The following is a 22,383-nucleotide window of genomic DNA, read 5'->3' as shown; positions in this document are numbered from 1 at the left end:
ACGTTCCTGGACGTTACAATCACACCATGAGTTGTTAATCGTCAAACAAACCCCTTCTGCCTTTCTTTCTCCCGGAGAGTTCTTTCTTCCTGTCCGCGCGATGGTTGATAATATGGTGAAACCGTGATATGGACAAAGAGTGATAATATGGTGAAACCGTGATATGGACAAAGAGTGATAATATGGTGAAACCGTGATGTTTTTTTTTAAGGTCCTGGCCATCCTCTGACTTCCCACCCTGATGTGTTTTTGTTTCTGTTATCTCCTCAGATGCCGCTTCTCCACGTTCAAGCAGTGCCAGGAGTGGCTGAAGCGTCTGACCCGGGCCATAGCCCGCCCTGGCAGGCTGGAGGATCTGTTTGCCCTGGCCTATCACGCCTGGTGCCTGGGGGGCAGCACTGACGATGAGGACCAGCACCTACACCTCTGCAGACCAGGTCAGAGACACACACACTCACACACATACACACACACACACACACACACACACACACACACACACACACAGAGAGAGAGAGATACCTACAGGAAATACGTATTTGAGCTGACGGCTCAGAGAACTGGGATTTCTTTATAGCCTTTATCACTTCACTCCCAACAGACGGACTGATATATTCTCTGTGCACGTGGATATATATTCTCTGTGCACGTGGATATATATTGTCTGTGCACGTGGATATATATTCTCTGTGCACGTGGATATATATTCTCTGTGCACGTGGATATATATTCTCTGTGCACGTGGATATATATTCTCTGTGCACGTGGATATATATTCTCTGTGCACGTGGATATATATTCTCTGTGCACGTGGATATATATTCTCTGTGCACGTGGATATATATTCTCTGTGCACGTGGATGCACAGAGAATATACTGATTTTGAGCTGAATAATTAAAATCTTCAGGGAACTGAGGGTTCGGGTTCCCTCATTGTAGCCATTTTGTTCATATCAAATCATCCCTTTCTCTTTGACATCACTCAATCCATCTCCCCCTTTACGCTCTTCATCACTCAATCCATCTCCCCCTTTACGCTCTTCATCACTCAATCTATCTCCCCCTTTACGCTCTTCATCACTCAATCTATCTCCCCCTTTACGCTCTTCATCACTCAATCCATCTCCCCCTTTACGCTCTTCATCACTCAATCCATCTCCCCCTTTACACTCTTCATCACTCAATCCATCTCCCCCTTTACGCTCTTCATCACTCAATCTATCTCCCCCTTTACGCTCTTCATCACTCAATCTATCTCCCCCTTTACGCTCTTCATCACTCAATCCATCTCCCCCTTTACGCTCTTCATCACTCAATCCATCTCCCCCTTTACGCTCTTCATCATCTCAATCCATCTCCCCCTTTACGCTCTTCATCACTCAATCCATCTCCCCCTTTACGCTCTTCATCATCTCAATCCATCTCCCCCTTTACGCTCTTCATCATCTCAATCCATCTCCCCCTTTACGCTCTTCATCATCTCAATCCATCTCCCCCTTTACGCTCTTCATCATCTCAATCTATCTCCCCCTTTACGCTCTTCATCATCTCAATCCATCTCCCCCTTTACGCTCTTCATCATCTCAATCCATCTCCCCCTTTACGCTCTTCATCATCTCAATCCATCTCCCCCTTTATGCTCTTCATCATCTCAATCCATCTCCCCCTTTACGCTCTTCATCATCTCAATCCATCTCCCCCTTTATGCTCTTCATCATCTCAATCCATCTCCCCCTTTACGCTCTTCATCATCTCAATCCATCTCCCCCTTTACGCTCTTCATCATCTCAATCCATCTCCCCCTTTACGCCCTTTCCCTGTGTCTGTAGGTGACCATGTCCTCTTTCTCTGTGTGTCTGTAGGTGATCATGTCCTCTTTCTCTGTGTGTCTGTAGGTGATCATGTCCTCTTTCTCTGTGTGTCTGTAGGTGATCATGTCCGTCAGAGGCTGCAGATGGAGGTGAAGAGGATGGGCTTCGACATGCAGAACGCCTGGAGAGTGTCCGACATCAACCTCAACTACAAGTACGACACACACAGACACAACGCAGAGCAGGAAGATTTATGATCAAACTGCTGCCTCATCAAGTTGACGCGCACACACACACACACACACCACCCCCTTAATTAGCCAGCCCACTCTCTCCTAAGCAGGCACGTCTGTCTGTGCTGTCAAATGGTCCCAGGCTAGCTAGCGGAACAGACTGGATGGGGAGAGTGACTCAGCATTTCAAAGTGCCTTTTCTGTGCCAGTCAGTGTTTGAACTTTCTCTCTCTGTCGTTACTTGGCCCTTGATCATCTGTGTGACAGCTCTGAAGGAGAGGACAGACAGACAGACAGTAGGGAGAATGGACAGACACTAGGGAGAGTGGGAGGGAGAGAAATGAGGATTAGTGGGAGGGAGAGTGGGAGGTAGAGAAAGAAGGATTAGTGGGAGGGAGAGTGGGAGGTAGAGAAAGAAGGATTAGTGGGAGGGAGAGTGGGAGGTAGAGAAAGAAGGATTAGTGGGAGGGAGAGTGGGAGGTAGAGAAAGAAGGATTAGTGGGAGGGAGAGAAAGAAGGATTAGTGGGAGGGAGAGAAAGAAGGATTAGTGGGAGGGAGAGAGGTAGAGAAAGAAGGATTAGTGGGAGGGAGAGAGGTAGAGAAAGAAGGATTAGTGGGAGGTAGAGAAAGGAGGATTAGTGGGAGGGCGAGTGGGAGGTAGAGAAAGGAGGATTAGTGGGAGGGCGAGTGGGAGGTAGAGAAAGGAGGATTAGTGGGAGGGAGAGAGGTAGAGAAAGAAGGATTAGACAGAGGAGTAGAGTAGGAGTCACTGTCATCCCTGTGACAGACTGAGCTCTCTCTCTCTAAAGGACAGTCAGGCCGTGAGGCCCATACAGACTGGTAGTGTACTGTTAGGAGGACTCTGTCTAACCTTCAGAAGTATTCAGACCCTTTGCTATGAGATTTGAAATTGAGCTCAGGTGCATCCATTGATCATCCTTGAGATGTTTCTACAACTTGACTGGAGTCCACCTGTGGTAAATTCAATTGATTGGACATGATTTGGAAAGGCACACACCTGTCTGTATAAGGTCCCACAGTTGACAGTGCATGTCAGAGCAAACACCAAGCCATGAGGTCGAAGGAATTGTCCGTAAAGCTCCGAGACAGGATTGTGTCGAGGCACAGATTTGGGGAAGGGTACCAAAACATTTCTGCAGCATTGAAGGTCCCCAAGAACACAGTGGCCTCCATCATTCTTAAATGGAAGAAAGTTTGGAACCACCAATACTCTTCCTAGAGCTGGCCGCCTGGCCAAACTGAGCAATCAGGGGAGAAGGGCCTTAGTCAGGGAGGTGACCAAGAACTCGATGTTCACTCTGACAGAGCTCCAGAGTTCCACTGTGAAGATGGGAGAACCTACCAGAAAGACAACCATCTCTGCAGCACTCCACCCATCAGGCCTTTATGGTAGAGTGGTCAGACGGAAGCCACTCCTAAGTAAAAGGCACATGACAGCCCGCTTGGAGTTTGCCAAAAAGCACCTAAAGGACTCTCAGACCATGAGAAACAAGATTCTCTGGTCTGATGAAACCAAGATTGAACTCTTTTGGCCTGAATGCCAAGCGTCACGTCTGGAGGAAACCTGGCATCATCCCTACGGTGAAGCATGGTGGTGGCAGCATCATGCTGTGGGGATGTTTTTCAGCAGCAGGGACTGGGAGACTAGTCAGGATCAAGGGAAAGATGAACGGAGCAAAGTGCAGAGAGATCCATGATGAAAACCTCCAGAGGGCTCAGGACCTCAGACTGGGGCGAAGGTTCACCTTCCAACAGGACAACGACCCTAAGCACACAGCCATGACAACGCAGGAGTGGCTTTGTGACAAGTCTCTGAATGTCCTTGAGTGGCCCAGCCAGAGCCCGGACTTGAACCCGATTGAACATCTCTGGAGAGACCTGAAAATAGCTGTGCTGCGACGTTCCCCATCCAACCTGACAGAGCTTGAGAGGATCTGCAGAGAAGAATGGGAGAATTATTGTGTGTAGATTGCTGAGGATTTGTATTTATTTTAATCCATTTAGAATAAGGCTGTAACGTTAACAACATGTGGTTAAAGTCAAGGGGTCTGAATACCTTCTGAATGCACGGTGTAGATGAGGCATGGAGATGGTGTACGTGCTGGAGTGTCAGAATAGATTATAGAATAGATTATAGTAAGAATAGATTATAGTAAGAATAGATTATAGAATAGATTATAGTTAGAATAGATTATAGAATAGGTTATAGTAAGAATAGATTATAGAATAGATTATAGTAAGAATAGATTATAGAATAGATTATAGTAAGAATAGATTATAGAATAGGTTATAGTAAGAATAGATTATAGAATAGATTATAGTAAGAATAGATTATAGAATAGATTATAGTAAGAATAGATTATAGAATAGGTTATAGTAAGAATAGATTATAGAATAGATTATAGTAAGAATAGATTATAGAATAGATTATAGTAAGAATAGATTATAGAATAGATTATAGTAAGAATAGATTATAGAATAGATTATAGTAAGAATAGATTATAGAATAGGTTATAGTAAGAATAGATTATAGAATAGATTATAGTAAGAATAGATTATAGAATAGGTTATAGAATAGATTATAGTTAGAATAGATTATAGAATAGATTATAGAAACATATTTAAAGGATAGTGAGCTATAGGGATAACCTCCTGAATATCTCAGTTTAAGCATTGCTTGGAGAAATCAATCTCACTTTGGATGTTTTATCTGAGAATTAAAAGCCCCCTCTCTAACAGTCTTGGTGCACTACCTTGGTAATTACCCTGCTCTGCTGTGTGCTTTTATATGTCCCAGGGCTTTTATATGTCCCAGGGCTTTTATATGTCCCAGGGCTTTTATATGTCCCAGGGCTTTTATATGTCCCAGGGCTTTTAGAGTCAGGTTCGTCAGTAGTGATACATGTACATTCCTATACGTATCAAGCTACATGCGTTTTATGCAGATGGACCTTATTGCTTAGTGCATATGTAGTGAAGGTGATTTGATAAACTATACGCGCTTGACGAGTAACCTTGCCTTTTGAGCTAAAGACTTCAGCTTGCTGCCTAGGGTTTATCTCAGCGGTCTAATGCAGTATTGTGGCTCGCAGGACACATGGGTTCCAATCCAGTCGACTGTATGATCTGTATATAATCCTAACCCCTCTCCCCTCGTCTCCCCTCGTCTCCCCTCGTCTCCTCTCCTGCCAGGCTGTGCTCCAGCTACCCCCAGAAGCTGCTGGTGCCAGTGTGGATTACAGACAAGGAGTTGGAGAGTGTGGGCTCCTTCAGATCCTCCAAGAGAATCCCTGTGGTGGTCTATAGGTAGGTACACACACACACACACACACACACACACACACACACACACACACACACACACACACACACACACACACACACACACACACACACACACACACACACACACACACACACACACTCGCCATACTATACACACACACACACACACACACACACTCGCCATACTATACACACACACACACACACACTCGCCATAATATACACAAGCACATTTTTGTCATTTAGCAGACACTCTTATCCAGAACGACTTACAGTTAGTGTGTTCACTTTTAAGGTAGCTAGTTTAGACAACCACATCACAATGTTTTTTTTATTTTCTTCTCAATAGAGCAGCCATCAGCAAAGTCAGCACTAGTAAGAAAAGAAAAGACGAGTGTGAGTGTGAGAAAGTCAAGGGTGTTTGTTTTTTGGTCAGGGAAGAGGTAGTTTTTCAGGTGTTGTCGGAAGATGGGCAGGGACTCGGCTGTCCTGATTTTAGGATTTTATGAAGCTCCCCATTAGCTGTTGCAAAAGCAGCAGCTACTGTTCCCGGGTTCTGATATTAGGGGGTGAGCTTGTGCCAGGACAGAGAAGAGCTTAGACTGGGATGAGCCGGCCTCTCGTAGGGGTGGGAGGGCCAAGAGACCAGAGGTGGCAGAACGCAGTGCTCGGGTTAGGGGTGTAGGGTTTGAGCAAGGACTCTGGTTGGGATGTAGGGTTTGAGCATAGCCTGAAGGTAAGGAGGGACAGTCCCCCTTGCTACTCCGTAGACAAGCACCAGGGTCTTGAAGATGATGCAAGCTTCAACTGGAAGCCAGTGGACGGTGCGGAGGAACGGGGAGACGTGGGAGAACTTGGGAATGTTGAACACCAGGCGTGCTGTGGAGTTGCAGGGGTTTGATTGCACAAGCAGGGAGCTTGTGGTAGTTCAGTCGTACTCTACTGATGTTGTTGCAGGGATCGGCAACAAGCAGAGGGATTTTTTGGGCCCCCCAAAGTTTTTAGGATTTTTGTGTAAAATCACCAGCAATTCAGCTGAAAATTAGTTCAATTTAGGAAATCTGTTTCCAAGTATTCCCACAAATAAAAAAGAGACGTACTGTATATGATCGTGTCTCAATGTAATCAAGGTATGAAATAATTATTTTCAAATACAATCTCTTTTTGGGCTTAGTTGTGTTCAATTTGCTGTGTCGTCCCATGGCTGAATTTAGTTGCTTACTTCTGTTGTAGAGCGTGAATCTGCAGGAGCGAGTCACTGCTTTGATGTTTGCAGTTAACGACAGGGTGTTGTCCAGGATCACGCTGCGGTTATTTGCACTCTGGGAGAGGGACACTGAGTTGTCAACCGTGATGGACAGGTCTTGGAGAGGGCAGGCCTTCCCTGGGAGGAAGAGCAGCTCTGTCTTGTTGAGCTTGAGGTGGTGGGCTGTCATCCAAGCTGAAATGTCGGCCAGGCACGCAGAGATACGTGTCACCACCTGGTTGTCAGAAGGAGGAAGAACACACACTGAAACAGACACGGACACACGCACTGAAACAGACACGGACACACACACTGAAACATACACACACACACACACTGAGTTCAGGATTACGCCGAGGTATTCGCACTCTGGGAGAGGGACACAGTTGTCAACCGTGATGGACAGGTCTTGGAGAGGGCAGGCCTTCCCCGGGAGGAAGAGCAGCTCTGTCTTGTCGAGGTTGAGCTTGAGGTGGTGGGCGGTCATCCAAGCAGCTCTGTCTTGTCGAGGTTGAGCTTGAGGTGGTGGGCTGTCATCCAAGCTGAAATGTCGGCCAGGCACGCAGAGATACGTGTCACCACCTGGTTGTCAGAAGGAGGAAGAACACACACTGAAACAGACACGGACACACGCACTGAAACATACACACGGACACACACACTGACAGACACACGCTCTGAAACAGACACACACTGAAACAGACACGGACACACACAGACACGGACACACACACACACACACTGAAACAGACACGGACACGGACACACACACACACTGAAACAGACACGGACACACACACACTGAAACGGACACGGACACACACACACTGAAACGGACACGGACACACACACACTGAAACGGACACGGACACACACACACTGAAACGTACACGCACACTGGCACATTCCAAATATCCTCCCATACCCAGCCTATGGACCAACACATTCCAAACACATGGCTAATGTTTTGACCTGCTCTGGTTTTGTAATGTATTGTTTACTGATGGATAGTCCCCCTATCCTGCCGTCCCACCAGGCACCAGAGGAACGGGGCAGTGATCGCCCGCTGCAGCCAGCCAGAGATCAGCTGGTGGGGCTGGAGGAACACAGAGGATGAGTACCTGGTAACATCCATCTCTAAGGCCTGTCTGATGGACCCCGGGTCCAGGTTCACCTGTGGGGCCCCAGCCTGCAGCCAGCCCCGAGGGGAGGGCCCAGACAGCTCTGACAGCGACTTTGGTAAGGATGTGATCTGGGTTTAGTCTTATTTATTGACCTTAGGTAAGTAACACTGCTCAATGCATTGTAACTGCATCGTCGTGCATTATACCTGCAGGCTTTAAGTTAGGTGTTACCAGCCTTCACTTTACAAGACAAGTTGACAGACGGAGAAGACATTCTCATCAACAGCAATAACCTGGAGAGAGGGGAGAGGGGAGAGGGGAGAGGGGAGAGGAGAGAGGAGAGAGGGGGGAGGAGAGGGGAAAAGGGGAGGAGGAGAGGGTAGAAGGAGAGGGGAGGGAGGGGTGGGTAGGAGGAGAGGGGAGAGGGGAGGGTAGGGGGAGAGGGGAAAGGGGAGAGTAGGAGGGGAAAAGGGGAGGAGGAGAGGGGGGAGGGTAGGAGGGGGGAGGAGAGGGGGGAGGAGGAGGGGTGAGGGGGGAGGAGGAGGGGTGGGGGGGAGGAGAGGGGGGAGGGTAGGAGGAGGGGGGAGGAGGAGGGGTGGGGGGAGGAGAGGGGGGAGGGGAGGGGAGGAGAGGGTGGAGGGGAGGGTAGGAGGAGAGGGGAGGGTAGGAGGTGGAGGAGAGGGGAGAGGGAGGAGGAGGAGGAGAGGGGAGAGGGGAGAGGGAGGAGGAGGAGGAGAGGGGAGAGGGAGGAGGAGGAGGAGAGGGTAGGAGGAGAGGGGAGATGGGGGAGGGTAGGAGGAGAGGGGGGAGGGTAGGGGGAGGGTAGGAGGAGAGGGTAGGGGGAGGGTAGGAGGAGAGGAGAGGAGAGGGGGGATGGGTGGGGGAGGAGAGGGTGGAGGGGAGGGTAGGAGGGGAGGAGAGGGTAGAGGGGGGAGGAGAGGGGAGGGTAGGAGGTGGAGGAGAGGGGAGAGGGAGGAGGAGGAGGAGAGGGGAGAGGGAGGAGGAGGAGGAGAGGGTAGGAGGAGAGGGGGGAGGGTAGGAGGAGAGGGGAGATGGGGGAGGGTAGGAGGAGAGGAGAGGGGGGAGGGTAGGGGGAGGGTAGGAGGAGAGGAGAGGGGGGAGGGAAGGAGGAGAGGGGGAGGGGAGGAGGAGAGGGGAGGGTAAGGGGGGAGGGTAGGAGGAGAGGAGAGGGTGGAGGGGAGGGGGGGAGGAGAGGTAGGGGGGAGGGTAGGAGGTGGAGGGGAGAGGGTAGGAGGAGAGGGAGGAGGAGGGGAGGGTAGGAGGAGATGGGGAGGAGAGGGAGGAGGAGGGGAGGGTAGGAGGAGATGGGGAGGAGAGGAGAGGGGGGAGGGTAGGAGGAGAGGAGAGGGGAGGAGGAGGGAGAGAGGAGAGAGGGGGGAGGGGAGGATGTCTTAACAGCAATAACCTGGGGAAGAGTGGAGCGGAGTTCAGGATTACGCCGAGGTATTTGCACTCTGGGAGAGGGACACAGTTGTCAACCGTGATGGACAGGTCTTGGAATGGGCAGGCCTTCCCCGGGAGGAAGAGCAGCTCTGTCTTGTCGAGGTTGAGCTTGAGGTGGTGGGCTGTCATCCAAGCTTAAATGTCGGCCAGGCACGCAGATACGTGTCACCACCTGGTTGTCAGAAGGAGGAAGAACACACACTGAAACAGACACGGACACACACACTGAAACATACACACGGACACACACACTGAAACAGACGCGGACACACACACTGAAACAGACGCGGACACACACACTGAAACATACACACGGACACACACACTGAAACATACGCGGACACACACACTGAAACATACACGGACACACACACACTGAAACATACGCGGACACACACACTGAAACAGACACGGACACACACACTGAAACAGACACGGACACACACACTGAAACAGACACGGACACACACACTGAAACAGACACGGACTGAAATGGACACGCACACTGAAACATTGTAAATATCCTGGACCAACACATTCCAAACACATGGCTAATGTGTTGACCTGCTCTGGTTTTGTAATGTATTGTTTACTGACGGTTAGTGGAGTGGAGTTCCAGGATCATGCTGAGGTTATTTGCACTCTGGGAGAGGGACACTGAGAGGAGTGGAGTTCCAGGATCATGCTGAGGTTATTTGCACTCTGGGAGAGGGACACTGAGAGGAGTGGAGGTCCAGGATCATGCTGAGGTTATTTGCACTCTGGGAGAGGGACACTGAGAGGAGTGGAGTTCCAGGATCATGCTGAGGTTATTTGCACTCTGGGAGAGGGACACTGAGAGGAGTGGAGTTCCAGGATCATGCTGAGGTTATTTGCACTCTGGGAGAGGGACACTGAGAGAAGTGGAGTTCCAGGATCATGCTGAGGTTATTTGCACTCTGGGAGAGGGACACTGAGAGGAGTGGAGTTCCAGGATCATGCTGAGGTTATTTGCACTCTGGGAGAGGGACACTGAGTGGAGTGGAGTTCACTTTACAATTTAAATACTGTAAATCTCACAGCACTGTCTTTAGCACTTCTTCTTCCCAGTCTGTTGACCCCAGTGGGGAATGGGAGACAGGACATGTGGAACTAACTGCAGCAGATTCAGCTCATTCATTTTTCTCTGACCCAAAAACAACCCCAATTAGATTGATGAGAACTAGCTGCCCTAACAGACAATGAAGACATGCCTGGGATGTGCCATTCTCAATTAACACATTCACATTGGTTCACGAACACACACACACACACACACACACACACACACACACAGACACACACACACACACACACACACACACAAATTGTGGCTGGACAGAGGATAAATTGTCACCAGTCAGGACCGGATGCGTTGGGCTAAAAGGACCATGACTCTTTTGTTTGGTACCTTGTTTATGTGTTGGTGGCCAGGAGTGTGGAGCCCGTTTTGGGAGTGACTGGTCCCCTACCGTCCGTCTCGCTCCCTCCCTCGCTCTCTCAAATCAAATTGTATTTGTCACATGCGCCGAAAACAACCGGTGTAGACCTTTACTGTGAAATGCTTACTTACAAAACCCTTAACCAACAATGCAATGAGTTTAAAAAGAAAAGTACGAATTTGCTAAATAAACTAAAGGAAAAATAGTAACACAATAAAATAACGAGGCTATATACAGGGGGACCGGTACCGAGTCAATGTGCGAGGGTACGAGGTAATTGAGGTAATACAGTGGGGGGAAAAAGTATTTAGTCAGCCACCAATTGTGCAAGTTCTCCCACTTAAAAAGATGAGAGAGGCCTGTAATTTTCATCATAGGTACACGTCAACTATGACAGACAAAATAAGAAAAAAACATCCAGAAAATCACATTGTAGGATTTTTAATGAATCTATTTGCAAATTATGGTGGAAAATAAGTATTTGGTCAATAACAAAAGTTTCTCAATACTTTGTTATATACCCTTTGTTGGCAATGACACAGGTCAAACGTTTTCTGTAAGTCTTCACAAGATTTTCACACACTGTTGCTGGTATTTTGGCCCATTCCTCCATGCAGATCTCCTCTAGAGCAGTGATGTTTTGGGGCTGTCGCTGGGCAACACAGACTTTCAACTCCCTCCAAAGATTTTCTATGGGGTTGAGATCTGGAGACTGGCTAGGCCACTCCAGGACCTTGAAATGCTTCTTATGAAGCCACTCCTTCATTGCCCGGGCGGTGTGTTTGGGATCATTGTCATGCTGAAAGACCCAGCCACGTTTAATCTTCAATGCCCTTGCTGATGGAAGGAGGTTTTCACTCAAAATCTCACGATACATGGCCCCATTCATTCTTTCCTTTACACGGATCAGTCGTCCTGGTCCCTTTGCAGAAAAACAGCCCCAAAGCATGATGTTTCCACCCCCATGCTTCACAGTAGGTATGGTGTTCTTTGGATGCAACTCAGCATTCTTTGTCCTCCAAACACGACGAGTTGAGTTTTTACCAAAAAGTTCTATTTTGGTTTCATCTGACCATATGACATTCTCCCAATCCTCTTCTGGATCATCCAAATGCACTCTAGCAAACTTCAGATGGGCCTGGACATGTACTGGCTTAAGCAGGGGGACACGTCTGTCACTGCAGGATTTGAGTCCCTGGCGGCGTAGTGTGTTACTGATGGTAGGCTTTGTTACTTTGGTCCCAGCTCTCTGCAGGTCATTCACTAGGTCCCCCCATGTGGTTCTGGGATTTTTGCTCACCGTTCTTGTGATCATTTTGACCCTACGGGGTGAGATCTTGCGTGGAGCCCCAGATCGAGGGAGATTATCAGTGGTCTTGTATGTCTTCCATTTCCTAATAATTGCTCCCACAGTTGATTTCTTCAAACCAAGCTGCTTACCTATTGCAGATTCAGTCTTCCCAGCCTGGTGCAGGTCTACAATTTTGTTTCTGGTGTCCTTTGACAGCTCTTTGGTCTTGGCCATAGTGGACTTTGGAGTGTGACTGTTTGAGGTTGTGGACAGGTGTCTTTTATACGGATAACAAGTTCAAACAGGTGCCATTATTACAGGTAACGAGTGGAGGACAGAGGAGCCTCTTAAAGAAGAAGTTACAGGTCTGTGAGAGCCAGAAATCTTGCTTGTTTGTAGGTGACCAAATACTTATTTTCCACCATAATTTGCAAAAAAATTCATTAAAAATCCTACAATGTGATTTTCTGGATGTTTTTTTCTCATTTTGTCTGTCATAGTTGACGTGTACCTATGATGAAAATTACAGGCCTCTCTCATCTTTTTAAGTGGGAGAACTTGCACAATTGGTGGCTGACTAAATACTTTTTTTCCCCACTGTATGTAGTTAGAGGTGACTATGCATAGAAAATGAAGAGAGTAGTACCAGCAGCGTGTGTTTGTTTGTACAAGACTGTGTGTGTGTGTGTGTGTGTGTGTGTGTGTGTGGCGTTAATATGCATGTTTGTGTTGGAGTGTCAGTGTAGTATGTGTGAGTGTGAGTGGTTATAGTCCAGTGAGTCTACATCGAGCCTGTGTAAGAGAGTCAGTAGAATAAAAACAGGGGGTGAATGCAGATAGTCTGGGTAGCCATTTTGATGAACTGTCCAGAAGTCTTATGGCTTGGGGGTAGAAGCTGTTCAGTGTCCTGTTGGTTCCAGACTTGGTGCGTCAGTACCGCTTGCCGTGCGGTAGCAGAGAGAACGGTCTATGACATGGGTGACTGGAGTCTTTGACAATTTTCTGGGCCTTCCTCTGACACCGCCTGGTATATAGGTCCTGGATGGCAGGGGGTTTGGCCCCAGTGATGCACTGGGCCGTACGCACTACCCTCTAGCGCCTTTTGCGATCGGATGCCGAGCAGTTGACATACCAAGCGGTGATGCAACCAGTCAGGATGCTCTCGATGGTGCAGCTGTATAACTTTTTGAGGATCCGAGGACCCATGCTAAATCTTTTCAGCCTCCTGATGGGCAGTAGGCGTTGTGGTGGGCTCTTCACGACTGTCTTGGTGTGTTTGGACCATGATAGTTCCTTTAGTGATGTGGATGACCACCAAGGATCTTGAAGCTCTCGAGCCGCTCCACTACTCTCACTGTCTCTCTCTCTCTCTCTCTCTCTCTCTCTCTCTCTCTCTCTCCCGGTCTCTCTGTGTGTAAATGACTGTGACATGAATGCAGATGGGAGAACAAATTGCATGTATTATTGTTATGATACATTAAGATGGCTTCTCCACAAACCGTAGGAGTCGGAGCCTGTGGGAAAGGGACTGTCTTTTCAGAGAGCACCCACCGTCTATGTCCGTGACTTTCCTGTGTTGAGGTGTGACGTTGACTCTGAGTGGCTCGACATTGATTGAGTCGAGTGGGAGAGGGATAGCCTGGTACCAGACCTGTTTGTGCTGTATAGCGGACTATAGGTGTTAGTTGACCATAGCGGTTGGCCACACAGCACAAACAGGTCTGGGACCAGGCTAGGCAGACAGAGAATGTTGTCTAACTCTAAATGGCAGGCCACTGATTGAGGTAGTGGATGAGAAATGTAGGTTAGTAGCCCCGGGCCTGGTTTCCCAAAAGCATCTTAAGGCTAAGTTCATCGATAGGATCCTATTGTTCTAAGGTGAACATAGCCTTAAGATGCTTTTGGGAAAACCGGGCCCTTGTTTATCTGTGAGTAATGACTATCTGAGATGTTTCTGCGTGATGAGGCTCTGCCCCACCTACCGATCACAGACCCCTAGCAATGTTGTTTTCGCCTGTCGCTGTGGTAGCTGTTACTAAGCAGTGCTGCAGTGGTCATCATCAGGAGGAGATATTGATTTTCTCCAGGGGTCGAGCTGAGCCAGCACTATCGATCATCACGCCCCTGTCCCTAACCCTCCTCTCTCCGTTTTAACCCTCCACTCTCCCGCTCTCTCGCTCTCTCCTACGCCATCCCTCAATCTCTCATTCTCTCTACCTGTCCCCTATCCACACCACTCTCTCCCAACTCGCCATCTCTCATTCTCTCTACCTGTCCCCTATCCACACCACTCTCTCCCAACTCGCCATCTCTCATTCTCTCTACCTGTCCCCTATCCACACCACTCTCTCCCAACTCGCCATCTCTCATTCTCTTTACCTGTCCCCTATCCACACCACTCTCTCCCAACTCGCCATCTCTCATTCTCTTTACCTGTCCCCTATCCACACCACTCTCTCCCAACTCGCCATCTCTCATTCTCTCTACCTGTCCCCTATCCACACCACTCTCTCCCAACTCTCCATCTCTCATTCTCTCTACCTGTCCCCTATCCACACCACTCTCTCCCAACTCGCCATCTCTCATTCTCTCTACCTGTCCCCTATCCACACCACTCTCTCCCAACTCGCCATCTCTCATTCTCTCTACCTGTCCCCTATCCACACCACTCTCTCCCAACTCGCCATCTCTCATTCTCTCTACCTGTCCCCTATCCACACCACTCTCTCCCAACTCGCCATCTCTCATTCTCTTTACCTGTCCCCTATCCACACCACTCTCTCCCAACTCGCCATCTCTCATTCACTCTACCTGTCCCCTATCCACACCACTCTCTCCCAACTCGCCATCTCTCATTCTCTCTACCTGTCCCCTATCCACACCACTCTCTCCCAACTCGCCATCTCTCATTCTCTCTACCTGTCCCCTATCCACACCACTCTCTCCCAACTCGCCATCTCTCATTCTCTTTACCTGTCCCCTATCCACACCACTCTCTCCCAACTCGCCATCTCTCATTCTCTTTACCTGTCCCCCCACACCACACCACTAAATCTAAAACTGAAATCTAAATCCTCCCTCCCTCAGACTCCTCTCTGACAGGATGCCCAGGCCCTGATGCCAACACTGCGCCACAAAAGCTTCTCATCCTCGATGCCCGCTCCTATACCGCTGCAGTGGCCAACCGCGCCAAGGGAGGTGGCTGTGAGTGTGAAGGTCGGTGAACACACATTTATTCCTCTCTTCTGTAGCTACTGTCATGAGCCAGTCACATGTCTTGTTGACATTCAAACCCGTCAGCCTGACAGACTTGTGTGTTCTGAGCTGGAATCAATCAGGTTATCTAGCAGGTTAAGAGCGTTGGGCCAGTAACCGAAAGGCCGCTGGATCGATTCCCCCGAGCCGACTAGGTGAAAAATCTGTCTGTGCCCTTGAGCCCTTAATCCTAAATGCTCCTGTAAGTCTCTCTGGATAAGAGCGTCTGCTAAATGACAACAATGTAGACGTAAATGTTGAGAGTCCCTAAGCAGTAGAGAGAAATCGTACTTTGTGTCTGTTTACTTCTGACTGATGACATTCTTGTCTCTGTGTGTGTCTGCAGAGTATTAATACCCCATGTGACTGATGCTATTGTGTGTTTCAGAGTACTACCCTAACTGTAGTCTTATGTTTCAGAGTACTACCCTAACTGTAGTCTTATGTTTCAGAGTACTACCCTAACTGTAGTCTATGTTTCAGAGTACTACCCTAACTGTAGTCTTATGTTTCAGAGTACTACCCTAACTGTAGTCTTATGTTTCAGAGTACTACCCTAACTGTAGTCTTATGTTTCAGAGTACTACCCTAACTGTAGTCTTATGTTTCAGAGTACTACCCTAACTGTAGTCTTATGTTTCAGAGTACTACCCTAACTGTAGTCTTATGTTTCAGAGTACTACCCTAACTGTAGTCTGTTTCAGAGTACTACCCTAACTGTAGTCTGTTTCAGAGTACTACCCTAACTGTAGTCTTATGTTTCAGAGTACTACCCTAACTGTAGTCTTATGTTTCAGAGTACTACCCTAACTGTAGTCTTATGTTTCAGAGTACTACCCTAACTGTAGTCTGTTTATGTTTCAGATTACTACCCTAACTGTAGTCTGTTTCAGAGTACTACCCTAACTGTAGTCTTATGTTTCAGAGTACTACCCTAACTGTAGTCTGTTTCAGAGTACTACCCTAACTGTAGTCTTATGTTTCAGAGTACTACCCTAACTGTAGTCTTATGTTTCAGAGTACTACCCTAACTGTAGTCTTATGTTTCAGAGTACTACCCTAACTGTAGTCTGTTTATGTTTCAGATTACTACCCTAACTGTAGTCTGTTTCAGAGTACTACCCTAACTGTAGTCTTATGTTTCAGAGTACTACCCTAACTGTAGTCTGTTTCAGAGTACTACCCTAACTGTAGTCTGTTTCAGAGTACTACCCTAACTGTAGTCTTATGTTTCAGAGTACTACCCTAACTGTAGTCTTATGTTTCAGAGTACTACCCTAACTGTAGTCTTATGTTTCAGAGTACTACCCTAACTGTAGTCTGTTTATGTTTCAGATTACTACCCTAACTGTAGTCTGTTTCAGAGTACTACCCTAACTGTAGTCTTATGTTTCAGAGTACTACCCTAACTGTAGTCTGTTTCAGAGTACTACCCTAACTGTAGTCTTATGTTTCAGAGTACTACCCTAACTGTAGTCTTATGTTTCAGAGTACTACCCTAACTGTAGTCTTATGTTTCAGAGTACTACCCTAACTGTAGTCTTATGTTTCAGAGTACTACCCTAACTGTAGTCTGTTTATGTTTCAGAGTACTACCCTAACTGTAGTCTGTTTCAGAGTACTACCCTAACTGTAGTCTTATGTTTCAGAGTACTACCCTAACTGTAGTCTTATGTTTCAGAGTACTACCCTAACTGTAGTCTTATGTTTCAGAGTACTACCCTAACTGTAGTCTTATGTTTCAGAGTACTACCCTAACTGTAGTCTTATGTTTCAGAGTACTACCCTAACCGTAGTCTGTTTCAGAGTACTACCCTAACTGTAGTCTTATGTTTCAGAGTACTACCCTAACTGTAGTCTGTTTCAGAGTACTACCCTAACTGTAGTCTGTTTCAGAGTACTACCCTAACTGTAGTCTTATGTTTCAGAGTACTACCCTAACTGTAGTCTGTTTATGTTTCAGATTACTACCCTAACTGTAGTCTGTTTCAGAGTACTACCCTAACTGTAGTCTTATGTTTCAGAGTACTACCCTAACTGTAGTCTTATGTTTCAGAGTACTACCCTAACTGTAGTCTATGTTTCAGAGTACTACCCTAACTGTAGTCTTATGTTTCAGAGTACTACCCTAACTGTAGTCTTATGTTTCAGAGTACTACCCTAACTGTAGTCTTATGTTTCAGAGTACTACCCTAACTGTAGTCTTATGTTTCAGAGTACTACCCTAACTGTAGTCTTATGTTTCAGAGTACTACCCTAACCGTAGTCTGTTTCAGAGTACTACCCTAACTGTAGTCTATGTTTCAGAGTACTACCCTAACTGTAGTCTTATGTTTCAGAGTACTACCCTAACTGTAGTCTATGTTTCAGAGTACTACCCTAACTGTAGTCTGTTTCAGAGTACTACCCTAACCGTAGTCTGTTTCAGAGTACTACCCTAACCGTAGTCTGTTTCAGAGTACTACCCTAACCGTAGTCTGTTTCAGAGTACTACCCTAACTGTAGTCTTATGTTTCAGAGTACTACCCTAACTGTAGTCTATGTTTCAGAGTACTACCCTAACTGTAGTCTTATGTTTCAGAGTACTACCCTAACTGTAGTCTTATGTTTCAGAGTACTACCCTAACTGTAGTCTGTTTCAGAGTACTACCCTAACTGTAGTCTATGTTTCAGAGTACTACCCTAACTGTAGTCTGTTTCAGAGTACTACCCTAACTGTAGTCTGTTTCAGAGTACTACCCTAACTGTAGTCTTATGTTTCAGAGTACTACCCTAACTGTAGTCTTATGTTTCAGAGTACTACCCTAACTGTAGTCTATGTTTCAGAGTACTACCCTAACTGTAGTCTTATGTTTCAGAGTACTACCCTAACTGTAGTCTGTTTCAGAGTACTACCCTAACTGTAGTCTTATGTTTCAGAGTACTACCCTAACTGTAGTCTGTTTCAGAGTACTACCCTAACTGTAGTCTGTTTCAGAGTACTACCCTAACTGTAGTCTTATGTTTCAGAGTACTACCCTAACTGTAGTCTTATGTTTCAGAGTACTACCCTAACTGTAGTCTATGTTTCAGAGTACTACCCTAACTGTAGTCTTATGTTTCAGAGTACTACCCTAACTGTAGTCTATGTTTCAGAGTACTACCCTAACTGTAGTATGTTTATGTTTCAGAGTACTACCCTAACTGTAGTCTATGTTTCAGAGTACTACCCTAACTGTAGTCTTATGTTTCAGAGTACTACCCTAACTGTAGTCTATGTTTCAGAGTACTACCCTAACTGTAGTATGTTTATGTTTCAGAGTACTACCCTAACTGTAGTCTATGTTTCAGAGTACTACCCTAACTGTAGTCTATGTTTCAGAGTACTACCCTAACTGTAGTATGTTTATGTTTCAGAGTACTACCCTAACTGTAGTCTATGTTTCAGAGTACTACCCTAACTGTAGTCTTATGTTTCAGAGTACTACCCTAACTGTAGTCTATGTTTCAGAGTACTACCCTAACTGTAGTCTTATGTTTCAGAGTACTACCCTAACTGTAGTCTGTTTCAGAGTACTACCCTAACTGTAGTCTTATGTTTCAGATTACTACCCTAACTGTGAGGTGATGTTTATGGGCATGGCCAACATCCACTCCATTAGGAACAGCTTCCAGTCCCTCCGAGCCGTCTGCAGCCAGATCCCCGACCCTGGGAAGTAAGTGGATCCCTCTGACATATCTCCTATCATCCCTCCATTCCCTTCTCCAGGCATCAGTAAGTTTACACCACAGGGAGGGAGGGAATGCAGTCAGCTACAATCCAGCCTCATTCCTGCTGGGCAGGCCAGCTGTCTGTCTCTAAAGTGTGTTTGTGGTGTTTATGTATTTGCGTGTGTGCTGTGTCAGACCTGGGTTCAAATAGTATTTGAAATAATTTCAAATATTTAAGCTGTGCTTTTATTGAACTTGCCTGTCACACACTAGAGAAGCAATAGAAAAGTCCCAAGAGGGCAAATCCTGCCACCTGGGACTCCAGGCTGGCTAAAGCAAACGCTCAAAGTACCTGAAAGATTTCAAATAGTATTTTAACCCACGTCTTGTATGTGTCTCCTTGCATGTGGACAGTGCATGCCCCAACTGCCCAACTGGAATCAGTGATGCACGCAGAGGGTTATTCTAGTGGTAGACTTCCTGGTATTCTAAAAGAGGTGCTGTAGTGAGTGACCCTCTTTAAAATGACAGAGCCCATTACTTACAGAGCTAGGTCAGGGGATCCCCTCCCTCTTCCCCCTGCCTCTCCCTGGTGTCCAGGTTATCCCCGGTTACTCAACCCAGCAGTGTTTATTTACCTTCAGAAGCCTGGGGCTCCCTCGGAATACATTCTGGAACCTCTAGACCTGTTCTCATTGGTCGCCCCTCGGTTTGTGCATTCACAGCTGGCTGTCTGCTCTGGAGAGCACCCGTTGGCTGCAGCACCTGTCCGTCATGCTGAAGGCAGCCACTCTGGTGTGCTCTGCGGTGGAAAGGGAGGGACGTCCAGTTCTGGTGCATTGTTCAGACGGGTGGGACCGCACCCCCCAGATTGTGGCGCTCGCCAAGATCCTGCTGGACCCATTCTATAGGACACTAGAGGTAGACACTCACACTGGCCCTTAGGATACTGTGGTGCAATGATGAAAACAGTGTGCTTCTTTTATACGGACACTTAACACTGATGCAGCAAATATCAGGTTTTATGTTCTGATAGTACGTTGATGGTACGACCAGTTGTGTCACACATCCTATTGAATTTACAACAACACACACACCTTTTATACAGTGATAGGTTTTATTTACACATACGTGTCACAAGGGAGCCCTTTGTCAGTTTACAATAAAGAAAAGTGAATTGCAGTGATGTGAGAGATGACTGGATCTGACTTGGCCTCGCCATCCACAGGGTTTCCAGGTGCTGGTGGAGACGGAGTGGTTGGACTACGGTCATAAGTTTGGCGACCGCTGCGGTCACCAGGAGAATGCCGATGACGTGAGTGAGCAGTGCCCCGTCTTCCTCCAGTGGCTGGACTGTGTTCATCAGCTGCTCAAACAGTTCCCCTGCCTCTTCGAGTTCAACGAAGCCTTCCTGGTACGTCCACTGCACCTCGCCTTTCCACAGCTTCTTTTCTTTCTCTCTGTTCTACACCCATACATTCTCTCACTTGCTTTCTTTCTCTTTACCTCTCCTTATTTCTCAATCTCTCTTTCTCTCTTTTCATTCGGTCTCTCGTTCTCTTGGCTCTTACCTGGTCTCTCTTTCTCTCTTTTCATTCGTTCTCTTGGCTCTTACCTGGTCTCTCTTTCTCTCTTTTCATTCGTTCTCTTTGAAGAGTAAGGCATGTTACTAATATTCTGTTGGTAAAAGACCTTTCTTAAAGATCATTTAAAGTTTCTACATGAAATAGATATCAGAGTGTCACCTTTGAGCAACAGTGTTATGTGTGTTGTATGGAAGGACTTAACCGTATATGACTGTACTCTGTTTAGTTCTGTTTAGGAGTGTAGTGTTACTGAATGTGTATTGGCATAACCGTGCATGTTGTGTTCCTCTCCTCTCAGGTCAAGCTGGTTCAGCACACATACTCCTGCCTGTACGGGACGTTCCTGTGTAACAACGGGCGGGAGAGAGAGGCCCGCAACATCTACAAACGCACCTGCTCCGTCTGGTCTCTGCTCCGCACCGGCAACAAGAACTTCCAGAACTTCCTCTTTATCCCCAGTCATGATATGGTAACCGCTCCTGTCCCCGCTTCTCTCCGCTTCTTATCTCTTCTCCTCTCCTGGTTATTAACAGAGGGATCTGGTGTGCTTCAGACAGTAGCAAAATGTCAGAAGGGCAGAAAATAATTTTTGGGGGCCAGATATACTGAGGGTTTTTTCCATTTTCACATTGACACAGTGTATCGATTTCTTTCCCTGTCCAATACACTTCTGAGGATGCCGAGGCTCAGAGTGTGTCTATACAATGACTGGAGCTATTTGGTACTTTTGTTGACCTTTTAACCTCCTAGAGTCGATGGCGGAAATCTAATTAGCATTTTAAAAAATCCCCATAAAAATCTGTCAGTTTAAGCTAGAGATATCTGGGTTTTTTTTTTGCATGGGCTGCGTCTCAATCCACCGCATGGGCCTGCGTCTCAATCCACCGCATGGGCTGCGTCTCAATCCACCACACCCGCCGATGTCGCACTTCCGCATCCTGCGGTGAAAGGTGACAGAGCTAGAGCGGTGTCAGACCGTGAGACGTCTCGAAAATCGGTCTTCTCACAAAATGGTCTGTAGCGTCCGAACGGTTTGACCTACACACTGATATGACCTCTCTGTGGAAAGGTGAGACTCTCACCAACACGTTTTTGCTCTTGGACGCCTAACAGGCCTCACAAGACTTATCTGAAGGTCCTCCCCCAACGGTACCAGTTGAAAATATTAATGGAAGTGCACTACCGGTCAAAGGTTTTAGAACACCTACTCATTCAAGGGGTTTTTCTTTATTTGTAATATTTTCTACATTGTAGAATAATAGTGAAGACATCAAAACTATGAAATAACACACATGGAATCATGTAGTAACCAAATAAGTGTTAAACAAATCAAAATATATGTTATATTTGAGATTCTACAAAGTAGCCACCCTTTGCCTTGATGACAGCGTTGCACACTCTTGGCATTAGCAAGTATGTGGACACCTGCTTGTCGAACATCTGATTCCAAAATCATGGGCATTAATATGGAGTTGGTCCCCCCTTTGCTGCTATAACAGCCTCCCCTCTTCTGGGAAGGCTTTCCACTAGATGTTGGAACATTGCTGTGGGGACTTGCTTCCATTCAGCCACAAGAGCATTAGTGAGGTCAGGCACTGATGTTGGGCGATTAGGCCTGGCTCGCAGTCTGCGTTCCAATTCATCCCAAAGGTGTTCGATGGGGTTGAGGTCGGGGCTCTGTGCAGGCCAGTCAAGTTCTTCCACACCGATCTTGACAAACCATTTCTGTATGGACCTCGCTTTGTACATGGGGGCATTGTCATGCTGAAACAGGAAAGGGCCTTTCCCAAACTGCTGCCACAAAGTTGGAAGCACAGAGTGTCATTGTATGCTGTAGCGTTAAGATTTCCCTTCACTGGAGCTAAGGGGCTTAGCGCGAACCATGAAAAACAGCCCCAGACTATTATTCCTCCTCC

At 47.0% G+C, this 22,383-nt stretch overlaps 1 protein-coding gene across 3 annotated transcripts in view; it reads left to right on the top strand.

Annotated features, from left to right (window-relative positions):
* mtmr4 (myotubularin related protein 4) overlaps positions 1 to 22,383 on the top strand; it is a 96,438-nt gene that overhangs the window by 64,391 nt on the left and 9,664 nt on the right. For all 3 annotated transcript variants that reach the window (XM_084178123.1, XM_084178125.1, XM_084178124.1), the window contains exons 6-14: positions 271 to 437; positions 1,929 to 2,025; positions 5,259 to 5,372; positions 7,634 to 7,836; positions 15,024 to 15,152; positions 18,775 to 18,886; positions 19,607 to 19,802; positions 20,110 to 20,295; positions 20,766 to 20,936. In XM_084178123.1, coding sequence (XP_084034249.1) covers positions 271 to 437; positions 1,929 to 2,025; positions 5,259 to 5,372; positions 7,634 to 7,836; positions 15,024 to 15,152; positions 18,775 to 18,886; positions 19,607 to 19,802; positions 20,110 to 20,295; positions 20,766 to 20,936 — 1,375 coding nt within the window. The remainder of the gene's footprint in view (positions 1 to 270; positions 438 to 1,928; positions 2,026 to 5,258; positions 5,373 to 7,633; positions 7,837 to 15,023; positions 15,153 to 18,774; positions 18,887 to 19,606; positions 19,803 to 20,109; positions 20,296 to 20,765; positions 20,937 to 22,383) is intronic.

The sequence above is a fragment of the Coregonus lavaretus genome (assembly GCF_964263955.1).
Source record: "Coregonus lavaretus genome assembly, chromosome: 15".
In the NCBI taxonomy this organism is placed as follows: domain Eukaryota; kingdom Metazoa; phylum Chordata; class Actinopteri; order Salmoniformes; family Salmonidae; genus Coregonus; species Coregonus lavaretus.
This window is presented reverse-complemented; position numbering and strand designations above follow the sequence as displayed.